The 23,293-nt window shown below is 45.3% G+C and overlaps 1 protein-coding gene across 1 annotated transcript in view; it reads left to right on the top strand.

Moving 5' to 3' along the window:
• Positions 1 to 23,293, top strand: part of LOC122804587 (heat shock protein HSP 90-alpha-like) — an 856,879-nt gene that overhangs the window by 544,123 nt on the left and 289,463 nt on the right. The window contains exons 7-9 of the mRNA XM_044074543.1: positions 3,410 to 3,600; positions 16,161 to 16,308; positions 16,630 to 16,898. Coding sequence (XP_043930478.1) covers positions 3,410 to 3,600; positions 16,161 to 16,308; positions 16,630 to 16,898 — 608 coding nt within the window. The remainder of the gene's footprint in view (positions 1 to 3,409; positions 3,601 to 16,160; positions 16,309 to 16,629; positions 16,899 to 23,293) is intronic.

Below are 23,293 nucleotides of genomic sequence, written 5' to 3' on the forward strand. Positions count from 1 at the left end.
TTAGAGGGACTTCTAATGTCAGACTCCCAGAAGGCCTCCCACGCCAGCCTGGGACCTCAATTATGTTTTAGAAAAACTAACCTTGCCTCCATTCGAACCTGCTGCTTCAGAAGAATTGAAATACTCTCCTGGAAGACTGCCTTCCTACTAGCTATCACCTCGGCCAGAAGGGTTTCAGAACTTCAGGCATTCATGGCTATTGAGCCCTTCATTTTCCATGCAGACAGGGTCTCCCTGAGGACTAACCCCTCCTTTTATACCCAAGGTGGTATCTGATGTGACCCTCAACTAGGCCATACACCTATCCACCTTCTTTCCCAACCCTCAAAACAAGGGGGAAAGAATTCTTCACTCGCTAGATGTGCACAGACCACTCTGATACTACCTGGACCGTACTAAACCCTTCAGAAAAACAGACCAGCTGCTTATCAGCTTTTCCCCCAGTGGCAGAGGGGAAGCCCATTTCCAAGCAAACCATTTTCAAATGGATATCACACTGTAGCCATTTCTGCTACAGGCTACATGGGACCCCCCCCCCAAGTCTATTCGTAACCATTCCACTAGGGCATCCTCCACTTCCACAGCCTTCCTCAGAAAAGTCCCCACCAGGGACATCTTGGAAGCTGCCACCTGGACCTCTGTTCATACCTTTACAAAGCATTGCCACCTACCTCTTTTTTTCTAAGTCTAGGGCAGAGTTTGCCTCTGCAGTTCTGCAGGCTTGCTGACCCATGCCTAGGGCTCTAACCTATCCTTCCACTCCTCTCCTCAGCTTTGGGAATTCTCCCACAGGTGATGATTGCAACAGTGAAACACGAAGAACATAGTACAGTTGTGTACACTTGCCATAAATGTAGATGTTCAACTGCATGTATTCACTGTTGCAGTTCTGGTTCCCCCCCCCTGCCATCCCCAGGGGGACATAAGCTTCCCACGGTGGCTTTTAGCCACCAGGACCACTTTACTTTTATTTCCTTGTGCTTCTGGTGGGTTAGAGCAAGAAAAACTGATGTAATGACATCAGACTACAGGCGAATGCAGCCAACACAGAAAAATTTTGACTCTGGTATTCGGGCTGGCCGAGGGCTACCACAGCAAGGATAACCCACATGTGATGACTGCAACAGTGAATACACTGTAACATCTACATTTATGGTATGTGTACACAACTGTAATAGGAATGGAGAATTGAGTGTTTCTTGGATCCGGTGTCCTCTGATCCAAAATGGCTGCTCATACCTTTTATCAGATTTTTGCAGAATGTAAGATTTTTTGCTTTTATTTAGGGCTGTTTTTCATAAAATATGATTTTCTGGCAAATTAGTGGAAAATCTTTAAAGGGTGAAGTTAGAAAATAATGCCAGACATTTGGGTTTGACTTAATACGCTTTAGGAAATTCATGATAAATTTATTTATTTATTTCAGTTTGGTGACCGGGGAGGTCCACTGGGCTCGAGAGCCTGTTTTCAGTGGAGGCCTAGGGAGAAAAGCTCCACAGTACAATGGTAAATCACATAATGAAAGATAATAGTAAAATACACTGAACTATTGCTACAATCAAAACTAGGTGGGAATTCCACAAAACAGAGCAATATTTTAAAAGTTGTCCCACTTATTTTTGGCCTTGTCCAGATTTCTTACTCTAAGAAGTTGAAGTTATGGGCTGGACAAATTCGGCTTTCATCTCCATTTAGAAAATGTTTTTAGCATAAATGCATTCTAATACAAACCCTGTTGTAGCTGATTTCTAAACTATAGGAGCAATGTTTGAATCTACATGTATTATCTGACTGCTTCCAGATTTACTGAGCTAATAGGCTGGGAGGCATGGTGGTGGTTCCTTGTTTGTGCCTCTTTCAGAAAATCCATGCTAATGCTAAACCCTGTTCTATCAATTTAACAAAAAAAAAAAAAAAACACTTTCTGGTACTAACTTAATTGCAACTTAAAATTGAACTAAGTTAGGCTCTGTCCTTTTGTTAGAAACTGATTTCACAGCTCTGATCCAAACTCCTTCAGATTCTAAACCCAAGACCCGACAGGTAAGTGTCCTACTTTTCTTGAATCCACCCCCCCCCCCCTTTCGATTTGAGCTGTTGGGCCAGTGCAGCTTCTTTGGATCCAAACCAAAGCATCCCTCCAAAATGATCTCACTGTTGCTGTTCTCCCAGCATTAAGGTCTGGCCAGTTCGTCCCTGTCATAGCTTGCACAGGTGCTCAACCACTTTTTTTATGGAGATGTTTCCCCCTGTAGCTAGGATTCAGCAAGTATAACTCTGCCTTCCTTCAGTACTCCTCTTCCTTCATGCCAGACGATCTCTCAAAGTGAAAGTGTGTTGGCTTCTCTGAGTCAGAGCCAGTTGGCCTTCTTGTCTGTTCCACACTGACTCCATGGACGTCCCTGCTGAATCAATTTGTCCTTTCCAGGATACAACATTCCTAGGAAGCATACAAGGCCTGGGTGCTATGCATAATATCCAGAGGTCATTACACTTTTTGTTCAGTCCATCCATACCACCGCTTCTGAACAAGGATGATTGGATGTACTGTATCCTTTTCAGGTCATGTACTTTTGCATTAAATTCTTTAGGCATCCCAAGACACATCTGGCGCTTCCAACTGGGAGCCAGTCACTACCATTTCAGAGCTCTTCCCTTCCGACTTGTACAGTCCCCTGCACAGAATGTGGAATTCATAGGATCTCCCTTTGTATGCCACACACCAGATCACATGATTAAGAAATAGTGTATGACTTGCTGTCAGTTCCGTCCCCTCCAGCAAGCTTAACCTTACAAACTCATGGTTCTGTTCCATATTAACTTTTATCTTGGATGCAATCAGGCTCTGTCCCTAGGCAGCCTGTTTCTTCTAACCACACACACACACACACACACACTGATTGCAGACGCTTCCCACCCACAGTGGGGAAGAGAAGGTATTTAAAGTAGAAGATGGTCCAAAGCCCGCACACTGTCTTCCCTGGAAACCAGGTTGTATATCCGTGTTCTTGAAATGAAAGCTGCCCTACTCGTGTAGCAAGCTCTTTGTGATGTTTTCTCTCTGGGGACTATGGCATGCTCACTGACATGTCCATTTAGTATGCTAACTGACTAGGAGGAACCTGTTCTTACCCCTTGTGCAGAGATGCCATGGGGCTTTGGGAATGTCGATTTCTTCAGACAGCAACAGCTTAGTCAAATCCAAAGTCATCAGCTGAGGAAGAATGAAAGTGGACCATGCAGATGGAACGTTATGAGTACATTTTTGTATGATATTAATGTCAAGTTGAAATACTGTTTGTGTATGCCATGAGTTGCTCTTGCATGGGAAAGGCAATTGGTTTACACTGAGGAAATGTGTGCCAGAGGTGGTGAATATAACTGTAATTTGATACTCTCTTCTCTAAAGATTTCATCAGGGGCGTGGTAGACTCTGAGGACCTTCCCTTGAACATTTCCCGAGAAATGCTACAACAGAGCAAGATCTTAAAAGTAATCCGGAAGAACCTGGTTAAAAAGTGTCTGGAACTTTTCACAGAGGTGGCAGAAGATAAGGAAAACTACAAAAAATTCTATGAGCAGTTTTCAAAAAATATGAAGGTAAGGAAAAAATGCATTGTCAGCACTTCATAAAACTAGAAAATTTGTGTTAAGTGTTTTAGTACTGTGAGGAACATTTATAACTTGAAACGAGCATTCCTTTAGATATGTATATTGAAGGATGTAATTAGTTGCAGATGTTTATAAACTTTTGTATGGCCATGTTAATGTTGACTTCTATTTAATTGCAAGGTAAGGAAAATTTAAAAACATTAATTCAAATGAATTACAATTAACTTTACAGATTTAAAGTGCTACTGGATATGATCTCTGCACCTTTTTGAAGTTTCGAATCCAAGGCTGTTGACTTCCCCTTACCTATAATCCCTTCCGCTCCACTTTTGTACCTTAGATAGTTTGCCAGATAAATTATCTACATTTCTATGCAGACATAATTGTAGAGAATACAATTAAGGTTACAAAAACAACGGCATCGGAAGCTGTTAACAGGGTCTCAGGCGAGTTCTATCCAGTCACCAGGAGATGGTGGGAAAATTGGAAGTAAGAGGGGGGGGGTCAACTGGACAAAAATAAGATGACAGATTTGGCTACTTTTATCCAGTTCAACTTTGTCTGTTCAGCCATCTTGACCAGGAGTTTATCAGGTAGCTATTACAGGGGTAACCTACTGTGTTCAGTAGAGCTTGACCTTAGTTTCTTCTATTGCTTAAGTGTTCTCAGATGTTCATCATGTTTCACTGTTGCAGTCATTACTCTAGAGTTATCCTGCTGGCAGGCTACCCTCAGTCGGCCAGAATCCCAAAGTCTAGGTCTGGTGTCTGTTGCTGTCGCCTCTTCCCTGACGTCAGTGCACCAGGGGTATAAAAGATGCAGCAGACGCCATTTCCTTCAGTCTTTCTTGCCGCGAGGTGCCCAAAGCAAAAGCTGTTCGGCCGACTAGATTTTCAAATCCGAATTTCAGAACCAAAGTCTTCATTAAAGCTAAGTACCCCGTTGGGGGAAACTTTTTTTTTCTTGCTTCAGACCGATGTCAGAAAAAGTTAACAATTTTATTTCTTGTGGGAAGCAAATACCTCAAGGATTTTCACTCTTACTGTATTCCTTGCCTAGGCCCTGATCACAGTGTTGCTAGCTGTCGGTTTTATGCTAGATTTAACCAATGCTCTAAGCGTCTGTTCGATTTTGCATTTCATTACTTTGGCCGAAGATTTAATTATGTAATGCCGTGGGAACAGCTGCAGACTTGAGTTTACAAAAAACGCAAGGACAAGGAAAAGGATGGGCATCAGAGGTCCAAAACTAATGACAAGGCCTCTGCTAGGCCAGTCCGCCGGTTCTCAGTGAGGTGCTTTCGCAGCCCGTGGCACCCGCTACCTCAGAGCCACAGGCCACTTCAGACTTCCACGTGGCGCCGACTGTGTCCCTGGATACTCAAGGTATTGGACACTCTGAAATCATTTCCTCAGATGGGTCCGGAGCCGCTGAGCAGGCATCTGCTTCTGAGGGTGTCTTCAGACCTACACAACTATATATTAAGCCATCTTCAGCTTCAAAGACTAAAGCAGCTCTAAAGACAAAGAAACAAGTACAGCATTCTCCTACTCGGTCTACCATGCCTAAAAAACAGATGCTCAAAATGGCTGAAGACCTAATTACTTTGATCAGGGGCTCATCCCTCGCCTGATAAGAGGCCTAGGCAAGAGACAGCATATGATTCTTCTGATCAGGTTTCTATTTCCTCTGATTCCTCTTCTGAACAGGATTATTCCATGCTTCCCTATGAGGATTCTGATGCTGAAGAATCCATTCCTTCAGCCTCTCCTCCTGAGGATTATTCTTTTGGGGAAACCCTGCATACCATGAGGGAGCATTTCCACTGGGAGAGCCAAGATTATTCTGAGTCTAAGAAAAGGCTCAGACTTTCTTCTTCAGCACAGACCCCTTGCTATTCCACCTGTTTTAGACATTGTAGATGTATTTTCAGAGTCCGGCCTGTCCCCTGACTTTCTACCCCCTGCACCTGCTAAGCCAGACAGATACTACAGGGTTCCGGATTCTCATAAATTCCTATATAAAAACCCTGCTGCTGATCCAGAAACTATATCTCAGGGTCCCAAAGGGGTTAAAGCCTCCACTGCAAAAAAAAACCCTGTCCCCTCTGATAGGGATTCTAGGGCTCTAGACAGATGGGGGGGAAAAGTATACACTTCCCTTACCTTGGCTGTAAGGGCTTTAAATTGTCAGTTTCATATGCTTAAATATCAGAAATATGTAATGTCACTGCTTAAACAGAAATTGTTGACAAATACTGAATGTTCCGAGAACAAGGAATTGCAGGATATATTGCATGCAGCTGAACAAGTGGGAAAGCATACTTTGCAGTGTGGTTATGATTCACTGGAGGCCTCATGCAGGGCCACTGTCACAGGTTCTGTTATTAGAAGGCATGCTTGGTTAAAGGAATAGAATCTGCCTGATCATGTTAAAGCAAAATTATTAGATGCACCATTGCAGCATGATACTTTGTTTGGTACTAAAGCAGAAGAGGTTTTGAAAAAAATGGAGGATAAAGCAAAATCCATACAGACAGTCGAGGATTTCTTACAGGTACAGCCACCCAGGTTTAACAGGAACTGGCCTTCTAAAAATTGGTCCTTTCCAGTGTCAGACCACAGAGGCAGATCTCAGCCCCAAGGCTCATACAGGCCCAAACAGTGGGGTGTTCCTACCTCCAAAAGTGGAGAAGACAAATCACAACCTTACAGGAAACAGTCCCAATGACTTCCCTCTGCCAGATCCAAGCACTTTTCTTTTGCCAGCCCCCTAAGGGGGAAAACTAGCACTTCATCAACTTGGCAAATGATTACCCAAGACAAATGGGTCCTGAACATGGTGTCATAAGGCTGCAGGTTCCATTTTCACACTCTACCAAGGTCAAAAGGTATGCCAGACCTGCCACACAATCAATGGGCTAAGGCACAAAAACTAATTACAGCCCTCATGGACATGAGGGCCATTCAGCAAGTACCACAAGAGCAGGGGCAAGGATTTTACTCCAGTCTTTTCCTAGTACCCAGGAAGGATGGAACCTGGAGGCCAATACTGGGCCTGTCTATACTAAATATGTTTCTGGAAGTTCCAAAATTCAAGATGTTGACTCTACAGCAGCTACTGCCTATGCTGGGCAAGAAGGCTTGGCTCGTAACTTTGGACCCAAGAGGCATACCTGCATGTCCCAATCAGACAATCTTGCAGAAGATACCTCAGATTCATAGCTGGCTCAATGCATTACCAATTCTCTGCACTGCCCTTTGGCTTATCTACTGCGCCCAGGGTCTTCACAAAGTGCCTGGCTCCAGTAATTGCATTTTGCAGACAAAGAGGAATTCATATACATCCCTACTTGGATGACTGCCTAATTCAAGCAGAGAACAAAGACCTTCTTCTAAAGCATCTGGCGTTTGTAAAAAGGTTATTCACTGGCCTAGGGTACACAGTAAACGAAAAGGAATCAAAATTAGTGCCCTCTCGAGATATTCTGGGGTGCAAGCTTAAATACAACTGCCCAGATGGCTTATTTCATGCCAGACAAAAGCAACTGTCTTCTTACTTGAAAAAATTGGCAACAAAAACCCACTTATCTGCAAGGAAAATCCTGCAGGCCCTGGGTTTCATGGCATCCTGATTTCTACTAATTCCATATGCCAGATTGCATATGAGGAAACTACAATGGTATCTAAAGTGTTTGGACTCCGCATTGCCACAGCCTGGAGACAGTAATTGCACTCATTCCCTGCCTGCAACAGGAGTTTCGATGGTGGGCAGAAGCCTGTCACCACAACAAGGGTCTGCCATTCAGTTTACCCACAACCAGACAGACACTGACAACAGATGCATCAGATGATGTCTGGGGGGCCCATATGGCAGGAAAATGTATTCAGGGCACATGGCCTGCAAACCAGGTGCATCTTCACATCAATCAAAAAGAGATGCTAGCTGTTCAAAATGCCCCGACAGCTTTCAAGGACCTGCTTCATCCAGGACAACTACTGATAGACTGACAATACTGCGGTCATGTGGTACATAAACGGGGAGGTACCCATTCCTACCCTCTCTGCAGACAAGCAATGACCTTATGGGACACATTGGCTTTTCAAATTTACTTGCCAGCACAATTCCTGCCAGGAAAAACAAATATTCTGGCAGATGAACTAAGCAGAAACCTCATGGATCCCCACGAATGGAAACTGGATCCACAAGTCTTCAACATAAGGAAATGGTGATGCCCAGACATAGATCTATTTGCCTCCCCTCACAACTGCCAATTGCAGAGATTTTGCACATGGACTTAACACAAGCAAGCATGGAAAGTGGACGCCCTATCCTTCAGGTGGAAAAATCTAACAGTATATGCCTTTCCTCCGCTGCCTCTCCTTCCCAGGGTACTCCTAAAGGTCAGACAAGAAAAGCCAAAAATGATACTGATTGCACCAGACTGGCCACGTCATCACTGGTACCCAGTTTTGTCTCAAGGTCCAGCATGGATATTACCTCAGACTTCTCACTTGCTGACTCAACAAAACCATCAAGTCCTGCGCAGCCAAATCAGGACCTTAAATCTGGCAGCATGGCGGATAATGTAACCATTCAGAACACTCCTCTTTCAAAAGCTGATGTCCTTCATGGATGCATCTGCAGTCATAACAAGTGGGTTGTCCTGTCGTCAGGCAGCCCTTCAGTCGGCCGGATTCCAAAGTCCGGCTTCGGCTGATGTCGCACTTCACCCGACGTCATCTCTGTTGGTCTTCGGGTATAAAGGCATCAGCCGACGCCATTTTCCTCAGTCTTTCTTGCCGCGTGGCGCCCGAAGCAGAAGCTGTTCGCAAGTGCCGGTCGGTCGGATCCAGAGATTACTTCTACCGAATACTACTTCGAAGACTTCTAAAGCTAAGTACCTCGTTGGGGACTCTTTCTTGCCTCAGCCGATGTCAGAAAAAGTTAATAATTGTTTAACCTGTGGGAAACAAATACCTCATAAAGATTTCCACTCTTACTGTCTGCCTTGTTTAGGCCCAGCCCACGACGTAGCAGCCTGTTCGGCCTGTGCTTCTTTCAACCGACGAACGCTTAGGCGTCGGTCGGAGTTTGCAGAACAGTTTTTCGGTTCTGATTTTGCGTACATTATGCCGTCGGATCCTCCGACTACCCAATCTGCCAAAAAACGCAAAGATAAAGACTGACATTCGCGGTCCGCGGTTTCGGCCGAAACCATGGTTAAGCAAACCGCGAGTGTCCCGGTTTCGGCCGAAACCGAGAAAACTGTTCAAAGTACAGCTGAAACTATCTCTACAACTGAGGCCCCTGCTACCACTCTTGAATCGGCCTCAGAAATTTTATCCACTACGGTGGTTGCCACTGACTTATCAGACACCATTCCCTTGAATGTCTCTACCCCAGCACGTGGTGCTGCTAGGCCTCCAGCAGCCATGTCCATTAAGGCCTACGCCAGGGCTAAAGCAGCCAAGACTACTAAAACAGTGCCTGTTAAACCCCCCACTACCAGGCCCTCTTCTAGTTCTCAAATGCTTACTTTGGCAGAAGATTTAATTTCATTAATTAGAGGATCTCAATCTCACCCAGACAGGGCCTCTCAGCCCCCAGAGAAGAGACCTAGGGCAGAGCCCCTGAGCCAGTGTCCTCTGATGATTCTGCTGATGAATCAGACATAACTGACCAGCCAGAGGCTCCTTTCTCCAATTTTGAAGATTCTGATGCTGAAGAATCCATTCCAGCTGCTTCCCACCAGAAGAATTCTCCTTTGGGAAACCTTACATGCCATGCGAGAGCAGTTCCAATGGCAGCAACAGGATTTTTCAGACTCCAGAAAAAGACTTAGGACCTTTCTGCACCTTCCACAGCACAGGCCCTTAGCTATACCTCCTGTTCTCTCTGTGGTGGATGATGCTTTCAATGATGTCTGCTCCGCTCCAGATTCTTTACCCCCAGCCCCTGCCAAACCAGACAGATTTTACAGGGTACCAGATACTCATCACCACCTTTACAAGGCCCCACTTGCAGACCCCGAAACTATATCCCAGGGTCCCAAGGCAGTAGCCGCGACCATAGCTAAAAACCCTATTCCTTCTGAAAGGGAAGCAAGGTCATTAGACAGATGGGGTAAAAAGGTCTACACTTCAGCTAGAGCTTTAAACTGTCAGTTTCACATGATACAATACCAAGAGTTTATGCTTGATCAGTTAACTAAAAAGCTAACCACTGATGAATCTTTTGATAAGAAATATGTATTAGAAATGGTAAATAACATACAACAGGTTAGTAACCATTCCTTAAAATGTGGCTATGATGCACTGGAGGCTTCATTTAGATCAGCCATGACTGGCACAGTGATAAGAAGGCATGCATGGCTAAAGGAGCAAGCTTTACCGGATCATGTTAAAGCTAAGTTGCTAGATGCTCCTATGGATAAGACAAGTTTGTTTGGTACACCTGCCCAGCAGGTTATGAAGAAAATGGAAGAAAAGGCAAAATCTGTTCAAACGGTTAAAGATTTCTTGCAGGTTCAACCCCAAGGTTTAGCAGGAACTGGCCTGCCAAAAATTGGTCCTTTCCTGACTCCACAAGATCTCAAAGGGGCAGGAATAGACGTTCCAGAGGAGGTGCCTACAGAGGACGACAGTGGCAAGGTAACAGAGGCACAGACACAACCACTGCCACTACATCAACACAACCACAGTGACTTAACCCTAAATCCGCCTACCAGGGAACAAATAGCAGCTCCTCTAGGCGGAAAGTTAACCTTATTTTCAAAAAACTGGCACTACATAACAAAAGACAAGTGGATTTTACAAACCATAGATCAAGGTTACCGGTTCCACTTCCACACTTTACCAGCCAAAAGAGGAATGCCAAATCTACCTCCAAATCAAAAAACAGAGGCTCTACAACAGATAATGGAGTTAGCAAACATGAGAGCCGTCGAGAGAGTGCCAAGAACAGAGCAAGGAAAGGGATTCTACTCCAGACTATTCCTAGTTCCAAGAAAGGAAAAAAAGTTGGAGACCAATTCTCGACCTGTCCACCTTAAATACATACATCATTGTCCCAAAATTCAAAATGCTGACCCTACAGCAACTTCTTCCCATGCTGGGCAAGGAGTGTTGGCTGGTAACTCTAGATCTCAAGGAGGCATACCTGCACGTCCCCATTCGACCAATCTGCAGAAGATACCTCAGATTTCTTGCAGGATCAGAGCACTATCAATTCTCAGCATTGCCCTTTGGCTTATCTACTGCCCAGAGTATTCACAAAATGCCTGGCATCAGTAATCGCCCATTGCAGACTACAGGAATTCAAATTTACCCATACCTGGACGACTGCCTGCTACAAGGGACAACAAAAGCAAGCTGACAACAGATTTACAAAGGGTCATTTACTTGCTACAAGCACTGGGATACACAGTCAATTTACAAAAGTCAAGGCTGATACCATCCCAAACAAGGACATTCTTGGGCGGAATTGGACACAGTAAAACAAATGGCATTCCTAACTACAGAAAAACAAAAGAACTCCTCTTTACTTCTTGGCACTAACAAAACTGAACAAGTTAACAGCAAGAAAAGTACTGCAGGCCTTGGGCTTCATGGCATCATGCATAATCTTGGTCCCATTTGCCAGACTACATATGAGAAAACTACAGTGGTACCTAAAGAATTTATGGTCCCAACACAGACACAGCCTAGAAACAGAAATCCCACTAATTCCATGCTTAAAACAGGAGTTCCTATGGTGGGCTCAGGCATGCCAGTCAAACCCAGGCCTACCCTTTCGCAGATGTCAAGCAAGCCAGACCATCACAACAGACGCTTCAGACCTAGGATGGGGGCCCACATGCTGGACAAATGCGTGCAAGGATTGTGGACACAGGATCAACTTCACCTGCACATCAACCTAAAAGAAATGCTGGCAGTAAAACTGGCAATCCAAAAGTTCAGACCATTTCTCAGAGGGCCAGTTGATGATAAGGACAGACAACACCACAGTCATGTGGTACATCAACAAACAGGGAGGCACTCATTCATACCCCTATGCAGAATGACTTTGGAGCTGTGGCACCTGGCACGCAGCTACAACATGCAGTTACAAGCAATATTTGTACCGGAAAATGAAAACACTCTAGCAGACATATTAAGCAGAACCACATCGGATGCCCACGAATGGAAGCTGCACCCGGACATCTTCAAGACCATCTCAAAGAAATGGGGAATGCCTCAGATAGATCTATTCGCATCACCTCTCAATCACCAGCTCAAAAATTCTGCACAAGGACATTCCACCCACTAGCATGGAAAGTGGATTCGCTCTCCTTCAGCTGGAAAGGCCTAACAGCATATGCATTCCCACCTCTTCCCTTGATACACAAAGTACTACTAAAAATCAAGGAAGAACGTCCAAGGATAATCCTGATAGCTCCAAACTGGCCAAGACAACACTGGTACCCACTGCTGAGGAGCATGTCTCGGAACAATGTGGCCAATACCCCTGATGCCTTTGATGTTAACTCAGAACAACTACAGCATCATACATCCAAACCTAAAAACGTTGCAACTGACTGCATGGAACATCACATAGCAGCAGCTAATTCAGAACTCTCCCAAAGAGTTAAAGACATTATTCTTGAAGCACGCAGACCTTCAACAAGAAGGAACTATGCTGGAAAATGGAAAAGGTTTGTCATTTGGAGTACTGAAAGAGGAAAAGATGTGTCAAACATAGATATGCCTAACATTCTGGAGTATCTGGCCGAACTTCTTCATTCAGGCCTGTCCTACTCCTCCATCAAGATACATGCATCAGCTATTTCAGCAGAATACAGCTTTGATCCACCTGTTTTTCGCACCCTTTGCTCAGGCAGTTCCTCAGAGGAATCAAGAATGTAAAACCTCCAAGGAAACCACCATTACCAGCTTGGGACTTAAACTTTGTGCTAGAAAAGTTGACACTATCACCCTTTGAACCAGCAGCAACAGCAGACCTACAACACCTGTCATGGAAAACTGCTTTCCTACTGGCAATTACTTCAGCAAGGAGGGTTTCAGAACTACAGGCCTTAATGGCAGTGCAACCCTTCCTAATCTTCCACCAAGATAGTGTCCATGAGGACTAATCCTACATTTATGCCTAAGGTGGTATCCAGAGTGTCTTTAAACCAGGCAATCCACCTACCTACCTTCTTTCCCAACCCACAAAACAGAGGGAAAGAATACTGCATACCTTGGATGTACATAGACAGCTACGCTACTACTTGGACAGAACAAAAGTAGCAGAAAGACTGACCAACTTTTGTAGCCTATGCAACAGGAAGGGAAGGAAAAGCTATTTCCAAACAGACAATCTCCAAATGGATAGGAAATTGCATACGATTCTGTTACTCCTTCCATGGAAAACCAATTCCACAGAACATAAGACCTCATTCTACAAGGGCAACAGCCACTACCACAGCCTTCTTACGAGGAGTGGCAACCAAAGACATTATTGAGGCGGCTACTTGGACCTCCGTGCATACATTTGCCAAGCATTATAATTTGCCTCTATATTCCAGATCCCGAGCAGGGTTTGCCACTGCTGTACTGCAAGGGATCCTAAACACACCATAATCTACTTTTATCCTCCTCCCTAGTTGGCTATGGTATTCTACCCACTTGTTATGACTGCAGATGCATCCATGAAGGACATAGTACAGTTTTGTACCTACCATAAATGTAGATGTCCGAACTGGATAGCATCTGCAGTCAGGATTACCTCCCTCCTTCCCTCTGTGGTACTCCTAGGGTGTTTACCCTCTTAATAGCTAGCTGGTGGGGAGTCTTTATGGTGTATTTGTTTGTATATATGTACATACATGCTTATTTTTGTGTTTACCTCTATCTTTTTGGAAACATTGGCATCTATCCAAATTTTAGCCTTCAAGAGGGCTACTGGCATCTGGGGCAAGAAACACTGAGGAAAATGGCGTCGGCTGATGCCTTTATACCCGAAGACCAACAGAGATGACGTCGGGTGAAGTGCGACATCAGCCGAAGCCGGACCCGGACTTTGGAATCCGGCCGACTGAAGGGCTGCCTGACGACAGGACAACCCACTTGTTATGACTGCAGATGCTATCCAGTTCGGACATCTACATTTATGGTAGGTACAAAACTGTACTTTATGGATGTTATCTTGGAGGCCCAGTACCAGAAAATCTTATGCAGAAAAATGGAAGAGATTCTGTGCTTGGAACAAGGCATTGACACGTGTGTACCGAATATACCTCGGATTTTACAATACCTAACTGAGATGCTGAACAAAGGCCTTTCTTTCTCATCAGTTAAGATTCATGCCTCTGCCATTTCAGCCCATTACAATATGGAACCACCTATCTTTTCTCATCCTTTAATAAGGCAGTACCTCAGAGGGGACAAAAACAGTCCTCCAAGGAGAGAACCAATTCCGGCCTGGGACCTAAATTATGTTTTGGAAAAACTCACACTGCCTCTTTTCGAGCCAGCTTCAACAGCAGATATAAAATTTTTATCCTGAAAAACAGCTCTGCTCCTAGCAATAACCTCTGGAAGGAGAGTATCTGAGTTACAAGCACTCATGGCTGTGGAACCTTTTATCATTTTTCATCCAGACAGGGTTTCTCTGAGGACAAACCCTACATTCATGCCTAAGGTGGTATCCAGTGTGGCCCTCAACCAAACCATTCACTTGCCTACCTTTTATCCAAATCCACAGAAGGGTGAGAAAATTCTGCATTCTTTGGACTTGCACAGGCAGTTACGTTTCTACTTGGGCAGAACTAAAGCTTTCAGAAAAACTGAGCAACTTTGTGTCATATGCTGCAGGATCACAAGGAAAGGCTATCTCAAAACAGACTTATTTCTAAATGGATAGGCCATTGCATCCGTTTCTGCTATTTTCAACATGGCAGATCAGTGCCTAAGGGCATTAGGACTCATTCCACCAGAGCAACAGCCACTTCAGCAGCCTTCCTCAGAGGAGTACCCACCAAAGAGATCTTAGAGGCTGCTACTTGGAGTTCAGTGCACACTTTCACAAAGTGCTACCACTTACCTCTTTAAGTCCAGAGAGCAGGCTTTGCCACTGCAGTTCTGCATGGCCTCATAGCCTCTGCTAATCCTATTTAGCCCAGCCACCCATCCTCAGCTTTGGGATTCAACCCAAGAGTAATGACTAACAGTGAAAACGAACATAGTACAGCTGTGTACCTACCGTAAATGTAGATGTTGTATTCACTGTTGCAGTCCAGGTTACCCACCCACCATCCCCCTTCTCTTTGCTGGGACTTTTCTGCATTTCTCTATCCTATACAACCTATTTGATGTGTTTGCTTGTAGACAAAGGGAATGTTATTTTTGTGCATGTATTTTTATTGGCATATTTTTTTCAGCCTACCAATTTGGGGGCACCTGACATCTGGGGCAAGAAAAACTGAAGAAAATGGCGTCTGCTGCATCTTTTACACCCCTGGCGCACTGACGTCAAGGAAGAGGTGACCGCAACCAACGCTGGACCTAGACTTTGGAATTCTGGCCGGAGGGTAGCCTGCCAGCAGGATAACCCAAGAGTAATGACTGCAACAGTGAATACACTCACCATCTACATTTATGGTAGGTACACAACTGTACTTTTTCTCTTCCAGATACTGCATTCATTTGGCAGTTATTTATCAAATCTAAACACTCTTCCATTCTAGAATGCCTTGTGTAACTGGAATAGACTATTTAGTCCTTTTTACATACACAGTTGCATCCAAATAGCTTTAAGGTAGCCTGAAGAGTCTCTTTCATGAATGCTGTACTACTGACCAGTTTTCTGCCTGACTTCTACAGTGCTTAATTTTTCATACCAATGTTCTGTTTCAGGCATTAGCAGAAGCTTTTGGTGATTCAGCACACAAGGAGTCCTTGGTAAAGCCAGTCCTTTCCACAGTTTTGATACTTCGGAGTACACCAAATTTTCCTTGTCCTGACCGCCTAGAAACCGCATAGTGTACTTTTTGTACCTTTTCCAGGTAGTCCGTAATGGTACAAAATAGGGTTGTCTGCAATTTGGAAAGTGTTGGTATAAAAATGCAAGGCTCAGTGGGTTTACTACATTTAACTCTCTCCCATATGTTCCCTCCAGTGTTCCATTGCTGTGCTACATCCCTTACATGACCTTAGTGTGTTTAAAGCACATTTTAGTCGAGACAAAAGTGTAGCTGATAGTAGCAGGTTTTCTGCTGCAGTAATGTAATAGCTGTAACAAGACAGTTGTATGGCAAGACAGCTGTTAAAGGTCATTAAAAATGCGTGAGCAAGGGTAAGCATTCTGATTTATTTCATCCTGTTGTGAACATTGCAGTTTTGATTCTGTACAGAAGTGTTCTATAAAAGGCAGTTTTGGGTGGGAGGCAGAACTGTGTGAAACAAGCTTGCAGCATGATTTTTGACTCATCCTAGACTTGCATCTCTTGGCTAGCAACTGTGGTAAAAGTAGAAAAGTTTAATACTTTTTTTTTTTTTTTTCCTAAGCTTGGAATCCATGAAGATTCACAGATCCGCAAAAAGCTTTCAGAGCTGCTCCGGTACTATACTTCTGCATCTGGAGATGAAATGGTATCCCTTGCAGATTACATTTCCCGTATGAAGGAGAACCAGAAACACATTTATTTTATTACTGGTATGTTTCTTGTAAACAATAGCGCTGATTGTAACAAAAGATAAAGGGTTAAATCCGAATGCATGTACCTTTTATGTTTAAATCCAGGTTCTTTCCAAGTTTAGCATGTCAAAAAGAGGAAGGTGAAGGGACACTTGTGCCAAAAAGAATGATCATCTTTAAAATGATGTTGGCATAATTTTTTTTTTTTTATCTTTTGATAACTGTAGTCTAAGACAAAAGTACTGACTGACATTTGAAAAGCGGGAATTGTTGAATGCCTAAACAGTTTTGCGTACCTTTTGTTCTACACTCAAATCTCGATTGTTTCCTCTTTTGTAGGAGAAAGCAAGGATCAGGTAGCAAATTCTGCATTTGTGGAACGCCTGAAGAAACATGGTTTGGAGGTAGTCTATATGATCGAGCCAATTGACGAGTACTGTGTGCAACAGCTGAAGGAGTATGAGGGAAAGACCTTAGTCTCTGTTACTAAAGAAGGTCTTGAACTTCCAGAGGATGAGGAAGAGAAAAAGAAACAAGAAGAAAAGAAGTCTAAATTTGAAAATCTGTGTAAAATTATGAAGGACATTCTTGAAAAGAAAGTTGAGAAGGTAAGTGCAGTATTAATGCTGACTATTATTTAGTCTGGGGCTGGACTGCAAATCCCAACGTGTTCCTGCAGTATAGAGTGACTTTAAAGTAGTTTGGCATCCAGAAGATGATTTATCTGTGCCCATTCATATACAGGTATTGGAGGTGGGGTTGTGGGTTGGATGGTGGAAGGGATTTAACTAGGCAGCAGTAGGGGATTGTGCCTACTGCTGTTTGCTTTCTCATTACAACCACAGATTCTGTGGGGATTGCACGTGCCTGTAATGCTGCCTACTTGGGTTTGCTATGCTGCTTTTCAGGTAAGCTCTTGTTAGTCATAGCCTCTCTAATTGGATCAATTGAGGCTGGCATTGCAGTGGTCCAAGCTGCCAACCCTCTCTGCACAGTAGATGAACTGGTGTCTGCTGATTTCTCTTGCAACCACCCCTCCCAGCTGCTGCATTTCCTGAGATGATCGGTCTTGTCAAGGTTGTTCAGTATGTTCCCCTGTGAGCCATAGTCACAATAATTTCACATTAGGGTGGGGTGTATGGCTATGAATTAAACATACGATCTGATGTCTTCATTCCTCATGATAGGGTCTCATATCTGGCTTGGCCACACTGTACATACTTGGATCCAACTGTGAAGCTCCTCCCTCTTACCCATAACGCACCACATCCACCCAAGTACCTCTGATCTCATTTGCCACTTCAGCATCTGGACGTGGGTGTTGTACTCTCAAGCTTGTGGGAATTTCTCTGAGGATTCATATTAGTTTTTTGAAATCCTCCCTCCTTTATTTTTTCCTTTCCCTTCTGTGTGTGTGCGTGTGAAGCTGTTAACTTTTTTTTCTATCTGTAAAAAAAAAAAGAAAGAAAGAAAAGTTGCTGTTAAAAGTGCTTTCTCAGTTAGGTAGCAAAGTTTTAAATTTAAACTTGTAGTTAAATTTAGTTAGTATTACAGATGGTCTTAACATTGGTTACCCTTTAGCTGTGGCAGTTTTTTGTGGGCTTTGGTGGACAAGCCTTCACCTGGTTTTAAATGTTGCCGATTTTTTATTTGGGGGGGGATAAAATCGCCAACCAGGATGCCTACAAGGAGTGCGTATATTTTGGAGGATGATCATTTTGAAAGCGGATTGCACAGTCTGTGGGTCTGTCAACCCACAGGTGTTGGCTGATGGGAGAAATTGATTCCCAGGTTGTTTCTTCCTTCCTTGGCTGCTGCTTCACCAGCTTCCAAAAAAGAGGTCACTCCCGGTCTCCCCAAGGGACTGTCTAGAGCCTAAGACGAAGTCGAAGAAAACTTTGGATCTGGCTGCCTCTGATCTAGTTTGTCAGGATCTGAGAGCCTCGACTGTTCCTGGCTGACTCTACTAAATCTAAACACTCTAGACCCCACCTCATCTGCTTCGTCCAGGTCCGCTAGAAGCTGGTCTGAGGTGGATGTGGACAGGAAGAGATTCCTCAAGGCCAAGATCCAGATGGGGGTAGTCCTGGCTCTGTCCTCTGATCTGTGAGCTACTTCGGCCATACCACCAGAACTCTCTGATCCGACCTGCAGTTCCGGAGTTACAAGATTCGGGACTGCTGTGTGTCAGGCTCTGTGCAGGAGAAGCTGCCTTTCTCAGTGCTGACGTTACCCTTGATTAGCCCTGTTCTGTTCTGTCAGACCAGAGTGCGTCTTGGAGCTGTGGTGTCGGTGTTTGGTCTGGGGTAATGGGGTCAGGTGCCTCAGCACTTGATAGATCTGGTCTGTTCCCTTTTGGATTTGGGGAGAGTTCTGGTTGTTTTCCCTCTGGCTTTGGGGGAGAGAGACAGGACCTGTCTTGGTCAGTCGGCTTTTCAGGTAGTGGAGATGTTTTCTCCCGAGTTGGACATCATCAACGCATGTCCTGCAGTCCACCCCTGTCAGATTGAGACCTTGAGCCCATTCTTTTTGCCATGAGTCAACCTGTCCCCAGTGCCTCCATGATCTCCCTGGCCAGGAGGAATCCCTTTCTTCCGACAGTTCCCCAGAGTACCCAGCTGTGGAAGACCACCTGAAGAAGACCTGCAAAAGGAGGCATGCTGACTCACCATTGTAGTCCTTAGAGGGCACTGGCTTTGAGGGGGCAGAATTCCCCCAATCCCACCTGAGTATGTCTCCTTCGGGGGCATCCTAGAGATCCTGCAGCAAAAAGGTGGGTGGTCTGCCCAACCTTCTCAGGAGTCTTGTTCTCTTTGAGGTGTTTAGGACAGGCCCATCTATGTCCTATGTGCCCCCCCCCCCCCCGAAGTGGAAGCCCAGGTTGATTTTGTAGCCCGCTGGGCATGGAAGGAACCAGATACCATTGAGCCCATACCAAAGCCACCTGATGGGTTCCTGGTACCTCCAGCAAATAGAAAACATTGGAGCAAGGGTCCCTTAGTTGATGCCGTCGTAGTGGCTGCAGCCACTAAGAGTTGGCAGATGAAACTGCCAGTGTGAGTCTGCTTAACAAGGAGTCTAGAGTGTTGGACAGGATTGGAACACACGTTTACATCTTGGCCACTTTTGCACTGAAGTTGTTAAGCTGGGTAAAATGGGCCATGTAGTTTCAGAGATCTGATCAAGGCACTGTCAGCATCTCTGAGTCATTGCCTGTGGAGGAATTTAAAGTTTCTTCCAAGCTGACCGCTCTGTTCTGTCACCAGCTCATTGAGATTAATCTTTCATACCACGGAGGGTACCTCACGAGCAGCCGGTTCAGGATGTTCCCTAAGGAGGCATGCCTGGATGAGGCTATGCTTTTGCAGAGCCCTTTAAGGCATCCTTTGTGAATGGCCCTTACGATGGCTCCTCACTGTTTGGGCCATTGCTTCGAAATGCACTCACCTGCAGCAAAAAGGATGGGAAGATCCTTTCTGCTGTAGGAATCAAATTTTCTACGCCCCAGAGGTCCTTCTCCAGGAACCAGTGTGGAGGCAAGAAAATGTGAATTTGCAAATCCCAAGGCCCTTACCAGGACCCATGCGGGGAACCCTCCTCTTGAGGCAGAAGGGAGGGGTTGATGGCAGGCACTGCCCAAGAAGCAGAGGGAGCTCACAGAACCAAGGCTTTAGAGAACCTTTTCTGACAAGCCCTACTTAAGCTCCTGAAATGCTGCCCAACTGTTCATCTCTGCAGGCAGTCGGGGCTGGCAAGCTTTGCACTAGAAGCCTGGACCCAGTTGGCTCAACTGTTGTATGCTAAGCATAATAATCAGAGGCAATTGCATTCCCTTTTTTCTTCCTCCAAGAACTTTTGTGATGTGCCGCCCAGTCAGAGGGAGCAAGCAGCACAAGAAATTCAGCAGCTGCTGCGAGTGTCATCCAAGAGGTCCCAGCCGAGCAAAAAAGATTCAGAACCTACTCTTTCTTGGTGCAGAAAAAAAACAGGGGACCCAAGATCCATTCTGGATCCAAGCAAGTAAATAGCTATGTAAAGAAGTAGAGGTTCTGAATAGTTATGGTGGTCCATTCTGCCACTGTTGCATAAAGGTGACTGGATGTGCTTGATGGATCTCAAGGATGTGTACTATCACATCAAAGTAGACATGCACTTTAGGGGATATTTGTGCTTCCAGCTTGGAGCCAATGATTCGTTCAGAGCACTGCCCTTTTGGGCTCACCACAACCCTCCCCGGGTGTTCAAATACATGGCAGTAGTAGCGGCTCACATGAGGCATAAGAATTCCTGGTGTTTCCATGCTTAGACAATTTGGCTCTTTACCGCTTGCATGGGGCATCAACTAATCCAAGCCAGGGATTACTTAATAGAATTATCACATCCTGTGGGCATCACCATAAACCTGAAGTCCAACCTGGCTCCTTTGCAGAACCTGGAAATTATAGGGACACAGCTGAGCACGAGGGATCAGATAGCTTCTCTCCCCTTACACTGCACAACACCACTGAGGAATCTGGTGTGGGAACTGTTATCCCAACAGGCCCCTCCTGCACAGATTGTTTTAGAAGTCCTAAGATCCATGTCAGCAGCTGTTTGTTCCTCTAGCCAGAGTCTTTGTGTAGTTCAGTGGACATTGGCGGCGCAGTGGTCCATCTTTCATCCGTTGTCCCTATCAGAATGACTCCAGTTTGCAAGCGTCACCAACTGGTGGATACAGTCAATCTCCTAGGCAGGCCTTTTTTAAACCCTTGCATATCAATGTCCTAGAGATGAGGGCAGTTTTCCTAATGTTGCAAGCCTTTCAGGACGCTCTCCCCTTAGGAACTATTGTAATACACACTGACATGTCCGGTACATTAACAAACAAGGAGGCACCTGTTCTTACCTCTTGTGCAGAGAGGCCATGAGGGTGTGGGACTGGGAAATAACTTCAGACCGCCTTCTAGTTGCAATACATATCCTGGAGAAAACCAACGATCTAGTGGACAGACTTGGCAGATGCGGACAGACTTGGCAGATGCTCTTGGTCCTGCAGAGTGGCCCCTCAGTCGGTGATGAACATTATCTTCAGTAACTGGGGTCAACCTTGCTGTGACCTCTTTGCCTCTGCCTCTCCCCTCAACAAATGCAGCAAGTTCTTTGCTCTGATCCCTCCTCAGAGGAGTCCCAGAGGGATGCACTAGTCCATTAAAGAGCTCTGTCATCCTCATTGCCCCCTTCTGGGCTCGACAGGTGTGGTTCCCCTTCTGGTATCATTTGAAATATCCTCCTTGGATACTGGAGCCAAGTTGGGACCTCTTTTCTCACCCGTCAGGGATGCAGCATCTGAATTTTTCTGCCCTCAGACTGACAGCTTGGTTTTTCCACTTCCAACCCTAGTGAGACAGTCCAGGCTTAATTCCCCACCAGTAAGTGGAAAAGGTTTGTCACTTGGGCTACAAACAGAAACCTTGACCCTTTCTTAGCACCAGTTTCAGACTTTCTGTTGCTTAGTACTCTATTTGAGGAGGGTGCTAGCTTCTCTAACATCAAGCTTCAATTAGCTGCTATTTCTAATTTTTATACTGTAAGTCGGTCTCATTCCCTGTTCACCTGTAGGTTGTGCAAATCCGTTATGAAAGGTGATGTCCTTCTATTCTCATGTTACAGTATTCTGTACTCTTGGGTTTCCCCCTCTTGCTATCCGAAAGTCCGGCCAGTCTTCAAAAGTTTGCAGTCACTGCATGGTGCGTGGGGGCATCCGACGTGGCTAGATGAATGTGGGCCATAAAAGTGACGTCTGCACACACTATCCCTCAGAACTTCTCTGCTGCCAGTTGAAAATCTGCTGTTCTGCCATCCCAGCCATCTGATCTACGATTTTAAGATGTGTCCTGTTGGGGAACCTTTTATGTGTGTCATTGCATGCTAGTGTTCATGTCATTCAGAAAGTGTAAGTGCAAGTGCAGCCATCAAGATTCCCTACAAGGATGCCCACAAGCTCTCCTGCTTTGGGCTGTTGCATGACCATAAGGCCTGCACCATTTGCCAGGCCTTCGTCCCAAAAACTTTGTGCAGCGACTCCACGCTTTCAATATATATCTTGAGAATCAGTGCCTCAAATGGCTAGCGTTGGGCATGGAGGGGATGTCCAATCTGCCCGCTGAACCACCCAAGAAAAAAGCCAAGACCTTCTGGCCTGCAGTGATTGCTGCGCCTCTGCCTTCTGACATTCATCCTATGGCTGACAGTCTGGAGGAATGATCTATTATTGCCCTGATAGGTACAGCGGGTACCAATGTGGAAGCGGCAGAACCCTGTGCGGAAGGCACATCCTTCGAGGCCCTGCAGACATCTGTCTCCGCGGGGCGGCGGCACCAGGTTTGTATTGGCCGACTGGACGGACCCTTCCAGTTCTTCATTGCCGTCATACCCTAGGCCAGCTCCTGCAGAGACCCCTGCTAGGCCTTCCTCTCCTTCTGTGGAAAGCCATCCAGATTGGCAGACTTTCACACACAAGTCTCCTGAATGCATTTATGGTCTTAAGACCTGCTTCTACAGTAGCCTCACCAGTACCGCTATCTTTGAGCCCTAGGCTCCAAGCCTTAGACCCCTCCCAGGTGGAAGAGGATGAATCTTATGAGTAGTCTTCAGAAGATTCACTCTTATGCTTCCCATCTCCCTTCTCCCAGCTATGCTTCCCCAGAGGAAGAATCAGCTGAAGCAAACTCTCCAGCAGATCTCACCTTTGGGGAAACCATTGCTAAGATGAGGGAGCACTTTAAGTAGGGATTCATCTGAGATGATAGAGGTACAGAAAAGTTACTGTGGTGATCTCCATATGGATTCCCCTACCCCCTCAGCTATCCCCCCCAGTGCTGCCCAGCATTCCTTGATGCTTTCATTGCAGCTTCTCTGAATCCTGACTATTGGCCCCCTGCTGGATGCAGACCTGATTTTACAAAGTCCCTGAGACAGCTAAATATTCTAGTGAAAGATGTGCGTGGCTAGGACTACAGCCACT

The sequence above is a fragment of the Protopterus annectens genome, chromosome 6.part0 (assembly GCF_019279795.1).
Source record: "Protopterus annectens isolate FY-2018-M chromosome 6.part0, PAN1.0, whole genome shotgun sequence".
NCBI classification, from domain to species: domain Eukaryota; kingdom Metazoa; phylum Chordata; order Ceratodontiformes; family Protopteridae; genus Protopterus; species Protopterus annectens.